The 20,131-nt window shown below is 36.7% G+C and overlaps 4 protein-coding genes across 6 annotated transcripts; 2 read left to right on the plus strand and 2 right to left on the minus strand.

The window, feature by feature from the left end:
• The first annotated feature begins 2,796 nt into the window (after positions 1–2,796).
• On the plus strand, positions 2,797–3,851 carry LOC112771409 (thaumatin-like protein). The gene has a single exon (XM_025816150.3). The coding sequence runs from the start codon at positions 2,806–2,808 to the stop codon at positions 3,673–3,675; it is 870 nt and encodes a 289-aa protein (XP_025671935.3). The 5' UTR covers positions 2,797–2,805; the 3' UTR covers positions 3,676–3,851.
• Positions 3,852–5,726: 1,875 nt separating this feature from the next.
• On the plus strand, positions 5,727–7,905 carry LOC112791600 (glycerol-3-phosphate acyltransferase 5). 3 transcript variants are annotated; one of them, XM_072233522.1, is made up of 3 exons: positions 5,727–6,301; positions 6,375–7,244; positions 7,628–7,905. In XM_072233522.1, the coding sequence occupies exons 1-3, from the start codon at positions 5,822–5,824 to the stop codon at positions 7,643–7,645; spliced, it is 1,368 nt and encodes a 455-aa protein (XP_072089623.1). In that variant the 5' UTR covers positions 5,727–5,821; the 3' UTR covers positions 7,646–7,905. The 3 variants fall into 3 exon arrangements, with proteins under 3 accessions (XP_072089623.1, XP_025690284.1, XP_025690285.1); XM_025834499.3 differs by lacking the exon at positions 7,628–7,905 and having other exon boundaries at positions 6,375–7,381; XM_025834500.3 differs by lacking the exon at positions 7,628–7,905 and having other exon boundaries at positions 6,384–7,381.
• Positions 7,906–14,213: 6,308 nt separating this feature from the next.
• On the minus strand, positions 14,214–17,200 carry LOC140183605 (uncharacterized). Its single transcript, XM_072232063.1, has 4 exons — positions 16,993–17,200; positions 16,747–16,854; positions 15,644–16,257; positions 14,214–14,735 (listed from the first exon to the last, which is right to left on the minus strand). The coding sequence occupies exons 1-4, from the start codon at positions 17,198–17,200 to the stop codon at positions 14,214–14,216; spliced, it is 1,452 nt and encodes a 483-aa protein (XP_072088164.1).
• Positions 17,201–17,233: 33 nt separating this feature from the next.
• LOC112782564 (uncharacterized) lies at positions 17,234–18,304 on the minus strand. Its single transcript, XM_025825013.1, has one exon. The coding sequence runs from the start codon at positions 18,302–18,304 to the stop codon at positions 17,234–17,236; it is 1,071 nt and encodes a 356-aa protein (XP_025680798.1).
• Between the last annotated feature and the right edge of the window lie 1,827 nt (positions 18,305–20,131).

Raw genomic sequence — 20,131 nt, forward strand, 5'->3', positions numbered from 1 at the left:
AATAAGTTAAGTCAAATATATATATATATATATATATATATATATATATATATATATATATATATAGTGGCGGAACCAGAAATTTTATAAGAGGGGGCCCAATTAAATATAAAATATAACAAAAAATTAACAAAATATGATTTGTAGCATATATATCAAAAAAGTAATTATATTATATAAAAGTCAATGTTCAACTACATACTAAAACTTTATGGTTCAAACTTTATGTATGCTCTACGAATTTCATCTTGTTGATTGATAGGATAATTCTAAATTTGCGGACGCTTTCCGAGATCACGCATCAATGTATCAATATTAACTTGATCTATTTCAGTCCTTGCTATTTTGGAAGCAGGGGGTTGAATATCTTGCTCAATAAGTTGTGTCACAGGTTGTTCAATAATATTTTGAACATTACTCAAAGAATTTGAAGCTGAATTTTGTTCATCATATATTCTCTCTTTTCTCTTGAAAAATGAGTGAATTGTTTTCATCTTTGACATTTTTAACTTAACTTGAACTATCTAACAAAAAAAACAAAAATAATTGCATATATATTATTTTCTTAAAAAAAATATTAAACCTATTGAGCAATAACAAATAATTTTAGAAACACAAATATATAATAACCAAAAATAAAGTTATTGATTTACCTGATTATTTTTTGTTCCAAGTCTCACAAAAAAATAATTCTATTGAGTTTTGTCCTCACTTCAATCTTTGAACACTGTCCATTATAAAAAAAATAAATTAATTATTTTAAATAAATAATGTAAATAATACTTGACATTGTCATTAACTTAAAAAAAATTGAAATATACCTCTTTGAATCTTTGTTGTGCATTCAATGGTTAATATTTTGTTGTTCACTTCTCTTCAATGGTTTTTCTTCATATGTCTTGTTTTGGTATGGAAAGAAAATTAAAATGAGAAGAGTAGAAGACCAAAAGTTTGGGAATCACTAAAAGAGAGAGAAAAGTGACGCTATGCCTATGATAGTTTGAAATAAATATTTGAAAAATGTACTAGGGTTACTTTAATTAATAGTATGGGCTTGGGCTAGTATAATAGAACCATTTTTATTAATTATTAGAATGAGCTATTTGTTAACAAGAACAACAATAATTCAAATATCCAATACATAGTGCAGTTTTTAGTTATTTTAATTTATAAAATTTTGTAACTTATATTTTTTTTAATATTATATATAAAAAAATTTAATATTATTAATTATTACTATTTACTATTTTTTTTAAAAAAATTTGGAGGGACCATGGCCACCTTAGGTCCCCCGTGGATCCGCCACTGTGTATATATATATATATATACGAGTGCAAAATAAAATAAATAAAAATAAAAAATAAAATAAATATTTTAAAAATAATAATTTTTATTTTGAGATATATATTTTTATATATAGTACTCACTACTTTTATATATATATATATATAATTACGTGCAGATTAAATGTCTTTAATTTTAAATCTTTTTTAAATTTTAGTTTTTTTTTATTCTGCGAGTTTATTAGATTGGTACAGATTAGGAGTTTTTATATATTATCTCGTGTACAACATAAAAATATACACTAATTTATTATAACAAATAAGTTAAGTCAAATATATATATATATATATATACACACACGAGTGCAAAATAAAATAAATAAAAATAAAAAATAAAATAAATATTTTAAAAATAATAATTTTTATTTTGAGATATATATTTTTATATATAGTACTCACTACTTTTATATATATATATATATATATATATAATTACGTGCAGATTAAATGTCTTTAATTTTAAATCTTTTTTAAATTTTAGTTTTTTTTTATTCTGCGAGTTTATTAGATTGGTACAGATTAGGCCCATTTTAGCATCTCTATATCAAAATCTAGCATTATAGATAAAAGATAAGAACATAGATATAGATTTATCAATTATTTTAGTATAAGAAAAAAAATCAACTAATCACATAAGTTCCTTTGCATTTTATAAAAAAGTAAAAATAAAAATTTGAACTATATATATATTAATTAACGCTAAACTTTTATTGATTTTATATTCTTTTAATTTTCACATTTTTCTTTTGGTTAAGATTATGAATACTAATTAACGCTAATCAAACCTAAAATTATGAAATAATTTTAACTAATGGATTAAAAATGTAAATTATTTTAAAATTAAGTAGAAAACTAATTGTACTAATTGTAATTACAATTTCACTAAATAGACAATAAAAATTGTGAACAATAAATTATCTCTCAGACTCATCAAATATGAATAAACTTAATTAATTTAAAATTTAAATAAGTTAGGAGGTAACCGCTGAAAGCATAATGGTTGTAGATAATGTGTGCATGCTTAATGGGAACTGATTGCACGTACTCATAAGCTGAAAATGAGGAGATTATTTAGAACCCTCATTCCCCTCATTCCTTCATTCTCTGCACCACATATACATCCCCACTCCACTCTCTGTTAATTAATTCCACTTCTTTTTCATTCTCTGCAACACCAAGTATATATCTACTACCACATATACATCTCCACTCTACTCTCTGTTAATTATTAAACAGTTTTCACATTCTAAATTCCAATGCCGATCTCCTTTCAATATCACTACTATTATTACATTATTGTTCTCCTCGCCATCTCCCTCAGAGCAGGTGCTCCTCAGTTTTCCACAGTATTTTCTTTTGTGATACGTCTTTGTAGTTTATCTATGTTACATGTGCTTTTTGACAAAGTATTGATACGGGTACTCGAATATATATTGGATATGCTTCATGATCATCTAAAATTATGTTATATATAATTTGTGTATTTTATATTCTTACACGAGAAATGTTAGAGAGTCGAAGTATGTTGTTGAAAAAAGTGATGGCCCGATGGCTCTCTAGCTTTTCTCTTTTTACATTGTACCCTTATTTATACATACAACTGAGTAGCTTATATTGTAGTAATTATATACATGTATGTTTTGGTGTCACAGATGGGACACAATTGATACTGGTAAACAACTGCAAGGAAAATGTATGGCCGGGTATTCTTGGCAATGCAGGTCAGGATTCTCCTAAGGAGGGAGGCTTTCTCCTTCCAAGCGGAGAAGAGGCGGAGATCCAAGTCCCAAGTGGTTGGTCAGGGAGGATCTGGGGAAGACAAGGGTGCATATTCGATGACAAAACAGGCAGAGGAAGTTGCGAAACCGGCGACTGCGCAGGCCTTTTACAATGCAAAGGTATAGGAGGAGCCCTTCCTGCAACGCTAGTGGAAATGACGCTTGGAACCTCACAGAATCCGCTGCATTTCTATGATGTGAGTTTGGTTGACGGATTTAACCTTCCGGTGTCAATGAGGGCGGTGGGGGGAAGCGGAGAGTGTGGTGTTGCGGCGTGTGAGGCAGATTTGAATGGTGTGTGCCCTGTAGCGCTTGTATTGGAGAGGAATGGGAAGGTTGTGGGGTGCAAAAGTGCGTGTTTGGGTGCAAGAACCCACAGGTATTGCTGCAGTGGGGAATATGCTAACCCGGACAAGTGCAAGCCCACACTCTTTGCTCGAATCTTCAAGGCTGCTTGTCCACAGGCTTATAGCTATGCTTATGATCACTCTTCAGCCCTCAAGACTTGTAAGGCACCTCGCTATTCCATTACATTTTGCCCTCCCAAACCGTAGCTATCTGTTTTTACTTTGATTATGGTTGACGGTGTTGTCACATCTGAAACTCTGCTTTTCTATTAAGTGCTCATGTTATAATAATAAGTTCAAATCAAATGTTAGGAATTTTTTACTCTCTCTCATACCATAGAGGTAAAAAGAAAATCCAGCCTTCTCTTCTGATCTTTAATAGTTTTTTTTTTTATATATGTATAAGCTTCAGCCTGATGATGACTGTATATATATAATGGATTGTGATGATAGAGAATGTTCTTAGCATTGGATTAGGAGACAGAACAAGCTATTCCAAAAATTAAAGCACTTGTTCTTTGATTCCATTTCTAACCAATCTTTACCTACTAAATATAAGATGAAAGAATTGTATTGGCAAGTCTTCCACGCAAATGGAACAATATGAATAAATTTACATTGGAATGCATGTTGTGTAATTGATAAATATTAATTTCTACATACAAAAATAAAGGACTTGGAGAAACGCTTCTATATATCTGGAGCAAATCCATTTATTTGCTTTATTCCATATATTTTTTAACGAAAATATTAGGAGGGTGACATTTTAGTGTAAAAGAAAAAAAGAAAAAATTAATTAATATTGATTCAGATATAAAATAAAAATAAAAATAAAAATATCGATTATCTATCATATTTCTCTATTATTTTGTTTGTTATATATTCTCAGCAACATGTATATTTTCTGGCCCACTTTGACTTTCGCATGAGCTTGAAATTTAGTGACAAATTTAAAAATTTTAATAATAGAATAATATATATATATATATATATATATATATATATATATATATATATATGATAACAAATTTTATAATTATACTATATTATTATAAAATATAATTAGTCTTTAAATAGTCTGATTAATAAATTATTAAAATAATAAAGTAATAATTTAAAATAATAATAATAATATTTAAAATTATTTTATATAATATAACATCTATAATGTTATATATATAATATTTATAATTATATATTTATTATATTTAAAATTATATAATTATTTTAATAATAATTAATAAATATTAAATAAAATAACTTTAGTCTGTTTAGGCTTATTTTCTCTCGTACATCATTTTTATTTTAATTTCATTATATTATTAATGGTATTTTTGCTTGTTAACTTTTATTTAATAAAATATTTTTTTATAATTATATTTAACAGAAGTATTTTTATAGATATATTTTTTGAATATATCTTTTTATATATATTTAAAATATAATAATTAATTATTATTAACAATAAGTTGGAAGATAATATATTGGTAATTTATCATTTTTTTTTTATTTTTATCATTAGCACCATGCCTAATATTTATACGGCTTCACCTCACGCGTTCATTATCGCCTGTGAGGTTACGTTAGACCCAACTTTACGTATCCAACGCCGGCCACCATCTACTCAAGTTTTATACACTGACGTCAAGTAGGTGGAGTTAAGTAATCAATCTTTACCGATAAAATGTGGCGTATAATCCTCTATTCCACACGGATATATCCACCCAAAATCGCATGAGCAGACGAAAAACGAAAAGGGAACCAAAATATAAGCCCAAATTAAATTAGTATATTAACTATAGCCTTACCAAGTTGGAAAATTCTATAGGATCTAATATATTGGTGTTTAAATTGTCTAAAAATTGAGAGAGATAAAAGTGAATTCTATTTTTTATTTTTGTATCAAATAATTTAAAAATTAGATATCATAAAAGATGCCATAATTTTTAGACAAATGTACAGTTAATTATTAACCCTCGTAAATTTGTGTAAAATATAAAATTTATATGTATGTTATTTGTTATTAATCTGCATGTAACTGCAGTTTTATAAGCACAAATTATGCTATGTATTTATATTTGTAAAAATTAAAAAAATAATGTATCAATCAATTATTGACTAAAATTAGTCTTGGAATTTCCGATTAATTAATTAATTAACGTGGAAACGTAGTAATAATAAGGTGGTTGTAAAACCGATAAGCTGTTTTATATGTCCCAAGTATTGGAGACTAGCTAGTCAAATATAATGAAGCACAATTTGTTAAACATGATCTGTTTCTTATATGAGAAAACATATGTCATTCTCAACATTTCAAAGCTAAAACAGAAACGAATCAAGTCCAATAAAAATAATGGAGTGTGTTGTGTCTGAGTTAGAAGGCAGGCTTCTGAAGGACTCCGATACTTTCTGCTACTTCATGCTGGTAGCTTTCGAAGCATCGGGTTTGATCCGTTTCGCGTTGTTGCTGCTTCTGTGGCCAGTGATTCGGATTCTGGACAAGGTTGGGAAGGGTGACATGGGGCTGAAGGTTATGATATTTGCGGCGGTTGCGGGTGTTGGTGAGTCAGATATAGAGTGGGTGGCGAGGGCGGTTTTGCCCAAGTTCTTGATGGACGATCTGGATATGGAGGCGTGGAAGGTGTTGAGCTCGAAGAAGGAGAAGAGGGTTGTGGTGACGAAGATGCCCAGGGTGATGGTGGAGAGGTTCGTGAAAGAGCATTTGCGCGCTGATGAAGTGGTTGGGGTTGAGCTCTGTGTCAATAGGTTTGGTTTGGCCACCGGCTTGGTTCGTGGTGGCTCCATTCATAATGTTTCAACCTCTGATTGCAAGGTAATCTTTTCAAACCGTGAAAATGGCTTGGTCTTCAACTCGATTATTTTTATATAAAAACATACATTTTCAGTGCATGCAGGAAAAGTGCCACAATGAACACCAGCTGCTCCGCCCACTTCCAGTGATCTTCCACGACGGCCGCCTAGTGAAGCGGCCAACACCCTCCACCGCTCTCTTAATCCTCCTATGGACGCCCTTAGGCATTTGCCTTGCCATAATCCGCATCATCGTTGGCTCCCTCCTACCCTTTTGGGCCACCCCTTACGTCTCAAGGCTCTTCGGCGGCAAGGTCGTGGTCAAAGGAAGGCCACCGCCACCCGCCTCCCTTGGAAACTCCGGCGTGCTCTTCGTGTGCACTCACCGTACCCTCATGGACCCCGTAGTCCTCTCCGCCGTGCTCCGACGCCAAATCCCAGCCGTCACATACTCCATCTCTCGCTTATCAGAAATGCTGTCGCCAATTCCAACGGTTAGGTTAACAAGAATACGACACGTGGATGCGGAGAAAATCAAAGAAGAACTATCGAAAGGCGATTTGGTGGTTTGTCCAGAAGGAACAACATGCCGTGAACCCTTCCTTTTACGGTTCAGCGCCCTATTTGCAGAGCTAACTGACCGGATAGTGCCGGTGGCCATGAACTATAGGGTAGGGTTCTTCCATGCAACTACGGCTAGAGGATGGAAAGGCTTGGACCCTATTTTTTTCTTCATGAACCCGAGACCCGTTTATGAGGTTACTTTTCTGAACCAGTTGCCGGTTGAAGCCACGTGCTCTTCGGGTAAAAGCCCGCATGACGTGGCAAACTATGTGCAGCGGATATTGGCCGCCACGTTAGGGTTTGAGTGCACAAACTTTACTCGGAGAGATAAGTATAGAGTCTTGGCTGGGAACGATGGATCTGTGTCGTCTTGCACTTCTTTCCTTCATCGGATCAAGAAGGTCATCACCACCTTCAAACCGTTTTTACAGTAACATTTTGCATTGCTTGCAACTTAATTATTATATATTAGTCAATAAGCTAAGATTATTAATCCATTGTGTTTTTTATTTATCATTACTCAGCTCTTTTATTCGTTCATTTGTTTTTATCTTGGATCTTGATTCCTGAAGAAAAAAAAGAACATATATGGGAAACATGAATCAGTGACGAAAAAGGAAAAAAGAAACAGTAATGCTTATGCTTAAAATGACTTAACATTTGGATATGGGTCCCAGAAGGTGAGATTACATTATGGGTAAATTGAAATAACTAGTGTGTAACCAAGTTCCTCCTTGACTGCCGTCGATTAACAACATAATAAAACAAGCACGTATGTGTTCAGGAAGGGGAGCGACCATAGTGTCACCAACACCCTCAACAACTACGCCCGTGTCTCATCCAGTTCATCCATGACGCTACTGTTTGGTTCTTTCCACATTATTGATGCTGCGTCAGCAACTACTGCACTTTAGCTTCACTGCTTGCTAGGTTCCTTCTTACTACCATTAACAATCGCATGCTCATGTTGAGCGACCACACAAAGGAAGAAATTATCTCCTTTTCCATATTTGTAATTTCACCATGCCTTTCAATTTATGTGAATAAGGAGATAAAATTATATTAAAGGGGATGAAGATGAACAATGAAGATTCTTACACACTATGTTCTTCATGTTCATTCAATTTGAAATTTGTTTCTTTTATTTACTTTATAAATTGTTTTCAAAAAAAAAAAACTCAAGAATCAATTATAATATAAGTTAATTTTTTATTTATAATTTTAAAATTTAAAAAATTATGATAATAAATTTTTTTAAACGAATTTATTCTTCAACTAGTAGTTAATTAGAGTTAGTTTTACTCTTAGTTAATTCCTAATGAAATTCTTTTATTTTTGACCCATAATTTAATCTGATGGACCCACTATCCAAGTGTCAACTTTTACTAAGCCGACGCCATAAACATCTTTGTCATTTTAGACGAAGCATCATAAAAGGTACTATTTGGCAATACTAGAATAACTAAAATTTTATTTAGATTAAAGAATAATTAAAATGTATTAAAGTTATAAAAGTTAGGAAGTAATTAAGTTACAAAGTTTATAAAAAAGTAAGTTACAAAATTTCTATCAATAGAAATGATGATTAGTCTCTTTAATGACTTTATGAATTGTTCTCTTTCATCGATAATTTTAAAGAGTATGATCGAAAGAAATAGTAATGTCATATTGATTTATAAAGTGGATACTTATTCGTAGGAAATAAATTTTTAAAAAATGGATACTTATTTAAAGAGTGGATAGAATGGTTGTTTTTTTTTTTTGTACTAGTTGTCGATGTTTTGCATAGAATAATGGGGGAGGTAGTCAGAAATGGAGATATATCACCGACTTTTGGTGGTTGAAAGAGATAGTATAGAGCTGTCACATTTTCAGTTTGCGATGAAATCATTCTGTTTTGTCCACCGGAAGAAGAGACAATGAAAAATTACAAGCGGCTTCTGCGTTGCTTTGAATTGATGTCATGGCTAAATATAAATTTTGACAACTCCACCTTGATACCAATCAATTGTGAAGGAGAATGGGTCCAACGCATGTGTAGTTTGTTGGGTTGTAAGAAAGGTACCCTACTTTTTAAATACCTTGGAGTTTTCTTAGGAGCAAATCTGAGGTTAGTCAAGACTTGGAAGCCTATAATTGACAAGATGCAGGAGAAACTCAGCCTGTGAAAAGCTAAGATGCTAAATAAGGCTGTGAAGTTGGTGCTTATAAAATCAGAGTTAAATAGCTTTTCCGTGTATTATTTGAACTTATACAAGATGCCAAAGGTTGTGGCTGAGAAGTTGCTTTCTCTACATAGAAGATTCCTGTGGAGTAAGGAGGATGGGAGGAATGGTATAGTAGTATTCATGGGATGCAGGCTCCTAAGAAGTTAGGTGGGTTGGGGGTTGGCGACGCTATGGTTCGTAACACTGCACTTTTATTCAAGTGGTGGTGGCGGTTTGCAAAGGAAGATTGTCCGTTGTGGAAGAAGGTGGTCTGCTCCTGTGATAATCTAAATCCGAATGAGCTACTATCCACTTAAGTGATACCTACTAGAGGAGGTTTGTGGAAAGACATATGTCAGGTCCAAATCAAGGAGCAACATATAAGGGATAAGATGATTGCAGGCTTGTCCATGGAGGTTGGTGATGGGAGGCGGACTCGATTTTGGGATGTATGGTTATAGTGTATGTGGATCTTTAAAAGATTGGTTCCCCAAGCTGTTCTCTGTTTCAAACCAATGTGAGTCGGTTATAGGGAATTGTGGGTTTTGGGATGGGTTAGAGTGGATTTGGAACTTCTAATGGAGGAGAGAGCTTTTTCAGTGGGAGTTGGACCTTCTGGGTCAGTTACATGAGACTTTGTGACCTGTGAAGCTAGTAAAGAACATAGATGATAGAGTTGTGTGGAAATATGATAGGCAAGGTGTTTTTTTGACTAACTCATTCGTACAGGTATTGCAAGAGGAATTACTACCAGAGGATATATCCAATTACAACTTCACTAAGACCATCTGGAAAGGCTTAGTACCCCCAAAGAGTGGAGTTGTTTGCTTTATTTATCTTAATAGGTAGGGTGAATACAAAGGAAAGATTGAGCCGATTTAGGATTATTAGACAGGAAGATAATGGATGCGTTTTATGTAACAAGGATGTTGAACGGGTCCATCACTTATTTCTTAACTGTGAGTTTGCTTGGTAGGTGTGGAGTAGTACGTGGGTAGCTATGCTTGGTCTGTTCCGGTTCGTTAAGGGAACATTTTCTTAGCTAGACAAAAGAGCCGCGTAGAAAAAAGGATCAAAAACAGTGGTTGATGTGCTTCTGTACAATCATTTGGAACATTTGACTATAAAGGAATATAAGGATATTTCAAAATAAAAGTAAAGGTGTGAAAGAAATTATCAACATGACATTGTTTAGCTGCAACAAGTGGGAAGGGGTAGATTCTTTTTGTTGTTGATAGCAATGTCGGAGATGACTTGGGGATTATCTTGTGTTATTTTGGTCTTTTTTGTTATCTGTTGGTTTTTTGTCTGATTCTATTTGCTCTACTTTAATGTGTTGAGCTTCTTTGTTTAGAAAAAAAATTACTTCTAAAAATTTGTTATGTAGTGGGTAATCCTAGTGGCTGCTCTTAGTTGCTTGTTCTCCTTTCTTTCTTGTGGGTGTTGCATTGCCGTCCTTTCCTATCTGTATGGTCGTGGTTATTGTGTATTACTTACTATTTATTTTCTACTCTTACTTGAATAAAATATATGATCATTTACGAAGTCGAACAAAACAATTATTATGAGGTGATCATGATGAACCATCATAGCAGCTGTTCTTAAACCAATTAGGAATTAGCATCATCAATAAAATTTGTTAAATTCAGTGTTGGAAATAAGTAGTGTTGCCACATCGAGTTAAATCTTGTTTTGGTTTTGAAGATTAGTGAGTTATATTGATTTGGTTCTTGAGATTTTAATTACTTTAAATTAGTTCTTAAAATTAAAAAAATACACTATGTTAGTTCTTTTTTCATTTTCTATTATTAAAATAATAATATCGTGAGTAACGTGACCAATTCTTACTATATTAGACATGTTCCTGTGTGAAAGTAGGTCTCAGAGGTATAGCTCGTTCTGCTAGTGCTTGAACTGGCTATCCTTGGAGCAAAGAGGATGGAACGTTATCTTCTTCCGAGGAGGCGGTGTGGGTACCTGCAAAGGGACTCCAACGCTCAAGTAAGTATGAGTGTGAGGAAGTTCAGAATAAGATTGGAATGAGTAGCGTACCTAGGACTGAGTGTGTCATTCGTATATAATGAGAGTTGTTGGAGGCCGTTATGCATATCTATTTGTTACCGGATTGTGTGGAGTTCTTGTTGGTGGCCTGACTTTCGGAGTTTTGAGGGAGGATTTGCGGGAAGATTATGTGCTGACTTAGGTTCTGAGTTTATTGGCATTAGTTGGTTTAGTGGGACGGATCATAGACACCAAGGTTGACCTGATTTGAGAGTCATGAACAGGTTAAGCTTTTTCTTATGGGTTATAACTCGGAACCGGATGTTTTGGTATAAGTTTTTCTTTTTGATGCCGAGGTATAACTCGGAGCCCCCAAGCTTAACTTGTTCACTGAAATGGTTTGAAAGTGTGGTTGATTTGTTTTGAATTTTCGCGGTAATGAGTGCTTTCTTAGGAGAGAGGTTTTTGGAAAAGACAGTTACATTTAACGCGCGTTGGGGATTGGAGTGGCGTTGAGATCTGACCCTTGATTTAGTGTTTCGATTTTCTTTTTAAACGGTTAGGGTTTGCTCCGGAAGATGTAACATTTGCAAGAAAGGTAGTAGGCTCTGGTTAGTTTCGGACTCTTGGTGTATCCAATTACTTGTGGTTTTTTCTTATTTTTCTTTCCCCTGTGTTTGCGGAAAATTAGTAAAGGTTAGTTGTTCTTCCCTTTTTTGTTTTGTTTCTTCGTTGTCTTTCGTTCTGTTTATGTGTTGTTTGTTTCTGGAATGGAGAAAGGAAGAAAGGTTAAAATAGGGTCTGCTGTGAAAACAGAGGTGAAGCTTGTTGAAGATGTGTGGGTTTGGGATCCTTTGAATCCATTCGCATGGGTGGCGGAGTCTGTGGGGGAGTATTTCTCCGTGGCGGAATCCATTCGCATGTGTTGTGCAGTTAGGTTTGGCTTCTTCGTGGGTTAGAGAGGGTAGTGGGGTGAAGCTTAGGTTTCTTCCATGCAGTGCTAGTGATCGTGTTTTTCATCGAGGGGAGGGGTTTAAGTTCTCTTTTATGTACAGCTATGTGTTTGTGGATTTGGGGGTGAGGTATCCCTTCTCCGAATTTGAGTGTGGTGTGTTGAATCAGCTTAATTGTGTACCGTCGCAGTTACATCCCAACTCATGGGCATTTGTTAGGGCATTTCAAATTCTGATGGACTTTTTAGAGCTCGAGCCTTCTTTGGAAGTCTTTTTTGCATTATTTCAATGTAAAGGGGTTAGGAGGGGTTGTTGGTTGAATCTTGCTAGCGTGCCGAGTCGTGCTACTTTTAGTTTGTATAGGTCCTCTTATAAAGGGTTCAAGTCCATGTTTTTGAAAATTGGTGTTGCTGAGGGTGAATATCTTTGGTTTGTTGACGAATGTTTGTTGGAGAGGTTCCCATTGTACTGGGTTCCGAGACCTAGGCAGATACTTGGGATGGATGGGATGGAGTATAGGAATGAAATGATTGTAGAGTATTTGGTTAATCATATTTCATCTTCGGGTCTGTTGTCGGTTATTGAGCTTCTTGAGTTGGAAATGGATAGGGATGCTCTGGATGGATATATAGGTAACAGCTCTTTTTGGTTTTGTTATGTGTGTTGATGGTTGTGGATATTGTTTTTTGTATCTATATTTGCAGTTGAAAAGGCCCCAAAGGTAACCTCGTCTAGTTTGCGAGCTTTTTTCCGGATGAAGAACATTGAAAAGTAAGGTTCTACTAGTTTGGTTATGGCGGAGAAAAGTGCTGAAGTCAATCAGCCGTCTCCTAAGAGGGTTACCTTTAAGAAAAAAAGGGGTGAGGTGAAGAAAGGTAGGAATGCGGCTGAGGAGGAGGTGGAAGGTGAGATTAATCTGGATCAGGTTAAAAGGTTTACCGAAAATCAGAAGGTGTTGCATTGTTATAGGGGGATGAGGACTTAACCTCTTTATGGAGTGAACATTTCCCTTTCACTATGATGGCTGATGAGCATGTTCAGAGTCTTGCCGATGTTAAACTGATTCATGATGTTGGGGACGTTGGGGTGGCCCAGTATTTACAGGTATTTGCTTGCAAGGTCTTGTTTCAATTGTTTGTATATGTAGGTATTGTTTTTGATTTTCTGTCGATTTGTAGGTTATTGGTGCTCGCCTGATGTGTATTGGTTGAACCGAGGAGTTGAAGTGTTCAAGGGCTGCTTTTGATAAAGCTGCGATGGACCAGCTTATGAAGGAGAACATGGAGAAAAGTAGTAAGCTTTGTGATGCTCTGGATCTGGTGGATCAGTTAGGAGAGAAGCTGAGTACTACCGAAGCATTTGTGAAGAAATCTTGTGAAGAGAAAATAGCTCTTGAAGCTAGGTTAGTTGCACTTGGGGTTGAGAAGAAACAAGCCGAGGCTAATAAAGAAAATCATGGCTTGGAAATGTTTGTGGCCGGATTCGATAGAGCTATTGAGCAAGCTAGGTTTCTGATACCGGATGCCGATTTGTCGAGGATGGATCCTTGCAAAGTGATTGTCGGGGGTGAACTGGTAGAGGATGATGATGATGTTGGGGGTGAGGGGGAGAACCCTGGTGCTTCGACTGTAGTGTATTTGTCTGTTTTGTGTTTCTGAACAGTTGGTTTTTTGCTTTTGTGGATATGTGTTATGACGTTTGAACAATTTAGTTTCAATGGTTCCTCGTACGAGGGCGTGTTTTGTTTTGAAATTGCCCTGGATTGTTTATATGAAATGCTAGAGTTTTGGTGTATTGTTGATTAATATTTCGTGATGTTAGATTTGACTTGGTGTGTTTTACGTGGATGATTGTGGCGAGGTAGTATGTACCGTTAATGTTGCTTGAATTTGTAGTCTTTTGACTATTCTTGCTCTAGAATAATAATTGGGATTGATAGACTTGTTTTGGTTTTCGCTAGATATGCAAGTGAAGTAGTAAACATGATAGACGTGGTTGTTTATTGTTGAGTTTGTAATATAATTAATTGGAAAAGGGAAATGTGGGGTGGTGTGCCTCATTAAAACCTCTCCAGCAAAAATCCTCCTTAGGAAAAAAGTCTGGTAGTAGGAAAAAGAGTGCATCACCGTGTTCGTCTTATAGACTAACTGAAATACAATTTCAGAGAGGATATGTTCCACGTGTTTGGTAAGATAGTTCTATCGAGTTTCTATAGTTTGTATGCCCCTTTACCGATGACTTTGTGTATTCTGAATGGTCCTTCCCAATTTGCACTTAGTTTTCCATGCCCTTGTGGTTTTCGTATGTCTTCGACTTTCTTGAATACGAGGTCTCCTTCCAAGAATATCCTTGTTTTGATCTTCTTATTGTATTTTCGAGCTATGGCTCGCTTAGTTGCTAATTGTTGTAGTGCTGATTTGTCTCGATCTTCCTCTATGAGGTCGAGCTCGACTCTTCTGTTTGCGATGTTGTTGTTTTCGTTAGTATTTGTTGTTCTAATGTTTTGTAGAGACACTTCAATTGGTATCATGACGTCGCATCCATATACTAGTCTGAAAGGTGTTTCCTTTGTTGATGATTGTTCAGTTGTGTTATAGCTCCATAGTACTTCATGAATAAGCTCGGCCCATTCTCTTTTTGAATCGTCGAGCTTCTTTTTAAGGCCTTGCAAAATGATCTTATTGGCGGCTTTGGCTAGGCCGTTAGTTTGTGGATGTTCGACAGAAGAGAACTGTTGAACTATTTTGAAATTTTGTAAGAAATTTTTGAACTTGTGATCTATGAATTGTCTACCATTATCGGTAATAATGAATTGAGGAATACTAAAACGGCATAGTATGTTTTTCCACATGAAAGAAATCATTTTTTCGGAAGTGATTTTTGCCAATGGTGTAGCCTCTATCCATTTTGTAAAGTAATCTATGGCAACAATTAAAAACTTAACTTGGCCTGAAGCGGGTGGAAATGGTGCGAGGATATCTAGCCCCCACTGTTGAACGGCCAGCTAACCTCGGATGTGTGTAACTACTCGGCTGGGTTATGAATGATCAATGCATGGTGTTGATAGTGGTCACAATGTTTAACTTTATGCATGCAGTCTTGTTGTAATGTCGGCCAATAGTAGCCAGCTCGGAGAATTTTGGCAGCCAGACTTCGGCCGCCGATGTGTGTGCCGCAGACTCCTTCGTGGACTTCGTCAATTGCCAGTTTGGCTTCTGCCGTGTTTAGGCACCTTAGGAGGGGTCTTGTGAATCCTTTTTTGTATAATTCTGTTTCGAGCATTGTGTAGAAGCTTTCTCTTCTTTTGAATTTCCTAGGATTTTGGATGCTGTTTGGGACGATACCTGTTCTCAAGTAGGTTATGAAAGGTGACCTCCAGTTGTCTTCCTATAAGATACTCGAAATTGTTGTTAGCTTAACACTAGGTTCATCTAGTGTTAGTTGAGATAATATGGGTGGTGTTTTTTTACTTCTTGTTGTCGCTAATTTTGAAAGGATGTCTGCTCTGTCATTATCCTCACGAGGTATATCGGAAATATTAAATTTCTGAAAAGTGCTAATGAGGTTATTGACTATTGTGTTGTGCTTTTCTAATAGTGGATCTTTTACCTGGAAGTTACCTGTTACTTATTGTACTACCAGGAGGGAATCGCATTTGATGTTTATCCGTGTGATGCCCATGGTTTGAGCTAGTCGTAGACCTGCTATTAAAGCTTCGTACTCTGCTTGGTTGTTGCTTGCGTGAAAAGTGAATTGTAGTGATTGTTTGAATTGTATTCCATGATCACCTTCAAGGAGAATTCCTGCTCTAGAGCCTTTGCTATTTGAGGCTCCGTCAATGTATAGTGTCCACACGCTATCTTTGGGAGTTTGCTCTTCCGCAGTGAGCACTGCAATGAAGTTGGCTAGTGCTTGTGACTTGATGGCCCCTCTGGATTGGTATTGAATGTCGTATTCTGACAACTCGATCAACCATTTGATTAGTCTCCCTGCTAATTCTGGCTTTGCCAGTATTTGTCTTAAGGGTTGCTCTGTTCTGACCACGATGGTGTGGCTTTGAAAGTAGTGTCGTAGGCGCCTAGCCGTTGTGACCAGGGCTAAGGCTAGTTTTTCCAACTTTGGATAGCGAGTCTCGACATTCTGAAGTGATTTGCTGATGAAGTATACCGAGTGTTGTTGCTTTCCTATTTCTGTTACTAGTACAGAGCTGATAGCATGGTCAGTGATGGATAAATACAGATAGAGTGGTTTACCTGCCTCCGGGATTTAGAGGATTGGAAGAGCTGACAGTATGCCTTTGAGTTCTGTGAAAGCTATTTTGCATTCCTCGGTCCACTGGAAATATTCTTGTTTCCATAGGTTTTTGAAAAAATGATGTGATCGATGAGCTGTACGAGGCAGAAACCAGGCCAATGCTGCTAGTCGGCCAGTTAGTTGTTGGACCTCTTTGACCGTTCTGGGACTCCGCATGTTTAGGATTGCCTGGCACTTCTAGGGGTTTGCTTCTATACCTCGGCATGGGAGCATGAAACCGAGGAATTTTCCACTCTGTACCCCAAAAGCGCACTTTTCTGGGTTTAGCTTCATATTATATTTTCGAAGTTGTTGGAATATTTCTGTTAGGTCTTTAACGTGGCTTGTTGTGTGTGTTGATTTTGCCACCATATCGTCGACATATACTTCTATGTTACGTCCGATTTGATATGTGAAAATTTTGTCCAGCAGTTGTTGGTAGGTAGCACCTGCATTGTTGAGTCCGAAAGGCATAACTTTATAACAGAAATTGCTGTTGTCAGTAATAAAAGCAACCTTATCTTGGTCAGCCTCATGCATTAAGATTTGGTTATAACCTGAATAGGAATCCATAAAACTTAAACTTTGGAAACCAGAGGAATTATCAACAAGTTTATCAATGCAGAGGAGGGGGTATGCGCCCTTTGGGCAGGCCTTGATAAGGTTTGTGTAGTTCACACACATCCTCCACTTACCGTTGTTTTTTTTTACCATTACCACATTGGCTAGCCAGGTGGAATATTGGAGCTCTTTGATGAATCCGGTGTTGAGTAGTTTGGTAGTTTCCTCAATAGAGGCTGCTCTTTTGTCGGCGCCGAGGTGTCTCTTTTTCTGAGATATAGGTCGGATTAATGGATTGATGGCCAACTTGTGGCAGAAGATGTTGGGGTCTATTTTCGGCATGTCTGCTGGGGTCCATGCAAAAAGATCGGCATTTTATCTTAGAAGCCTGCTTAGTTGATCCTGTTCTTCCTTTTTGAGTATGCTGCCGAGGTATGTATACTTGGCTTCATCATTTGTCGACTGGATTTTAGTGAGATCGTCGGTCGGCATTGGCCACTCTTGGTGGTTGGTCCTTGGGTCCAACTTGGCCAGGGGAGGTAGTTGTTCTGAGTTGTAGACTGCTTGGATGTACTGCTGCTCAGGTTGTTTTGGCCGTTCGTCCTTTAGACAGGCATTATAGCATTGCCTGGCTTCCTTTTGGTCTCCATAGATGGTGGTAACCCTGTTATCCTGCGACAGAAACTTAACACACAAGTGCACAGTAGAAACAATTGCATTGAATGGGTTCAATGATGGTCTACCCAAGATGATGTTATAGGGGCTTTTATAGTCCACAACCAAGTATTGGATGTCTATTGTTTTACTGTTGGGATATTCCCCAAAAGTTGTTTGTAACCAAATGTAACCTCGGATTGAGACGCGTTCACCTGAGAAACCTACTAGTTCGCCTAATGAGGGTTGGAGGTTCTTGTCACTTAGCTTCATCTTTTGGAATGTTAAGTAAAAGAGCACGTCTGCGCTGCTTCCTGGATCCATCAGGATTTTCTTTACCAGTGGATCTTTGACCTGTGCCGTGATGACGACTGGATCGTCCAAGTTTCGATCGTTCGCCTTAAAGTCTCTAGGGACAAATGAGATCTCTGGCTTGTCCTTGTTTGTGTATTCGGGAAGAGTTGAGTCTGTCATCGTCATCATAGCTCTGTATGATCGTTTCCTCACCAAATTTGTACATCCGCCAGCTGCAAAACCACCAGAAATGCAGTTTATTATTCTACGTGGTAGATTGATATCTGTATCTACCTTTTTCCCTTTATCTCGGGAATTGTCAGTTGTCTTGGAGTGTTGGCCGAGATCTTCTGTGTTCCGTCTTCGTCCTCGGATGTCAATGTACTTGTCCAGCAGTCCTTGACGGGCGAGCTTCTCGAGGACGTCTTTGGCTATTACACAATCGTCTATAGTATGACCATACTTTTGGTGGAAAGCACAGTACTTTGACTTGTCCATGTGTCGTTGGTCCTGGTATGTGTCGGCCCTGCTTGGGGGTTTGATGAGCTTTGAGTGCAAAATGTCTTTTATGATGTCCTCCCTCCTTGCATTCAAGGGGGTATAGTTGTCGAATTTGGGCGTTAGTTTGAAAGCTCTCTGATCTGTTCTGTTGCAAGACTGCCTATTTCTCCTTTCTTCCTCTCTGTTCAAGGTAGGCTTATCCGCTCTCCGCAGTGCTCGGAATTCTTCGACCTCGATATGTGTCGTTGCTTTCTCGCGGAACTCGGCTTAAGTTTTTGGTTTTGCAATAACGATGGATTCTTGGAATTTCCCTGGTTGGAGACCGCTCTTCAAGGCATGGAGGTGGACTTCAAGGTTTAGGTTAGGTATCTCGTTGGTTGCTTTGCGAATCGAGTCATGTAGTCCTTTAGGCTTTCGTTTGGTCCTTATTTGATAGTGTTGAGATTGTCCGAGTTGTGAACGTATATTTTGGATGTAGCAAAGTGGTTGACAAATTGATCGGCTAGCTCGTCAAAGTTCGAGATGGAACCTTCGGGGAGGTTGGAGAATCAAATTAGGGCGGTGATAAAACCCATTTTGACGGTTTATCTTGTATTGATTTTAAGAGATTTTATCACCTTTTACCCACATTTATCCAATGAAATAGCATGGTTTTGTGATTGTCTCCTTATTTGTGCTTAGATGTGAAAACATGCTTTTTAGGCCTTTAACTTGATGATTTTGATTCACCTTTGATTCCACTAGATGCCTTGATGTGTTTGTTAGTGATTCCAGATTGAAAAGGCTAGGAATGGATCAAAGCAGTGAAGAGGAAAGCATGCAAAGTAGAGAAATCATGAAAAGGCAAAAAAGTTGAACTCGCCCATGGACGCGCGCGCGTACCTGGCGCTTACGCGCACCTTGCGACTCACCCCATGGACGCGTACGCGTGCTGTGCGCGTACGCATCGGTGCTGGTTTATGATTCTTTAATGAAAACGTGACCAACGAATTCTCAAGGGTTGTAGGGCCCAATCTTAACCAACTTTGGCGCCAGAAATGCTATTTAAAGCCAATAAATGAAGAGCAAAAGGATATTAGTTCATTTTTCACTCATTAGGATTAGTTTAGAGTTAGTTTCTAGAGAGAGAAGCTCTCACCTCTCTCTAGGATTAGGATTAGGATTAGTTCTTAGATCTAGGTTTTAATCTTTGCTTTCTTCTACTTCTACCTTTCAATTCCTTGTTGTTAGATTCATCTTCTTCTATTCTTTTGTTGTAATTCCCTTTATGTTGTTCTTATGTTTTGTTGTAGATCTACTATTGTTCATTCCATTTTCTTTCAATTCAATAAGAGGTAATTCATGAAGATCTTGTTTCCTTTAATTGTTGTTGTTAATTCTTTACATTTGATTGTAGTTAGAATTAATTCTTGTTGTTGATTTACTATGTTTTCCTTTTGTGCCTTCCAAGTGTTTGATGAAATGCTTGGTTGGATTTTAGAGTAGAGTTTTATGTTCTTGGCTTGGAAAGGTAACTTAGGAACTCTTGAGTTACTAATGTCCAAGTAATTGATGATTGGGATCCATTGACTCTAGTTCTCACTAATTGAATTAGTGGAGAGTTAGGACTTATGGACTAGGATTGATATAGCTCATTTGACTTTCCTTTACTACTAGTTAGAAGATGATTTAATGAGATTAATCCTTGCCAATTCTCATATTGTGGTTAGTGATTAGGATAGAAATCCTTGACCACCAACCCTTGCCAAGACCTTTTTAGGCCTTAGTTTACTTTCATGCCATTTATCTTTCATGCTTCTTATCAAAACCCCAAAATAACTCACA

The sequence above is a fragment of the Arachis hypogaea genome, chromosome 3, assembly GCF_003086295.3.
Source record: "Arachis hypogaea cultivar Tifrunner chromosome 3, arahy.Tifrunner.gnm2.J5K5, whole genome shotgun sequence".
Taxonomy (NCBI): domain Eukaryota; kingdom Viridiplantae; phylum Streptophyta; class Magnoliopsida; order Fabales; family Fabaceae; genus Arachis; species Arachis hypogaea.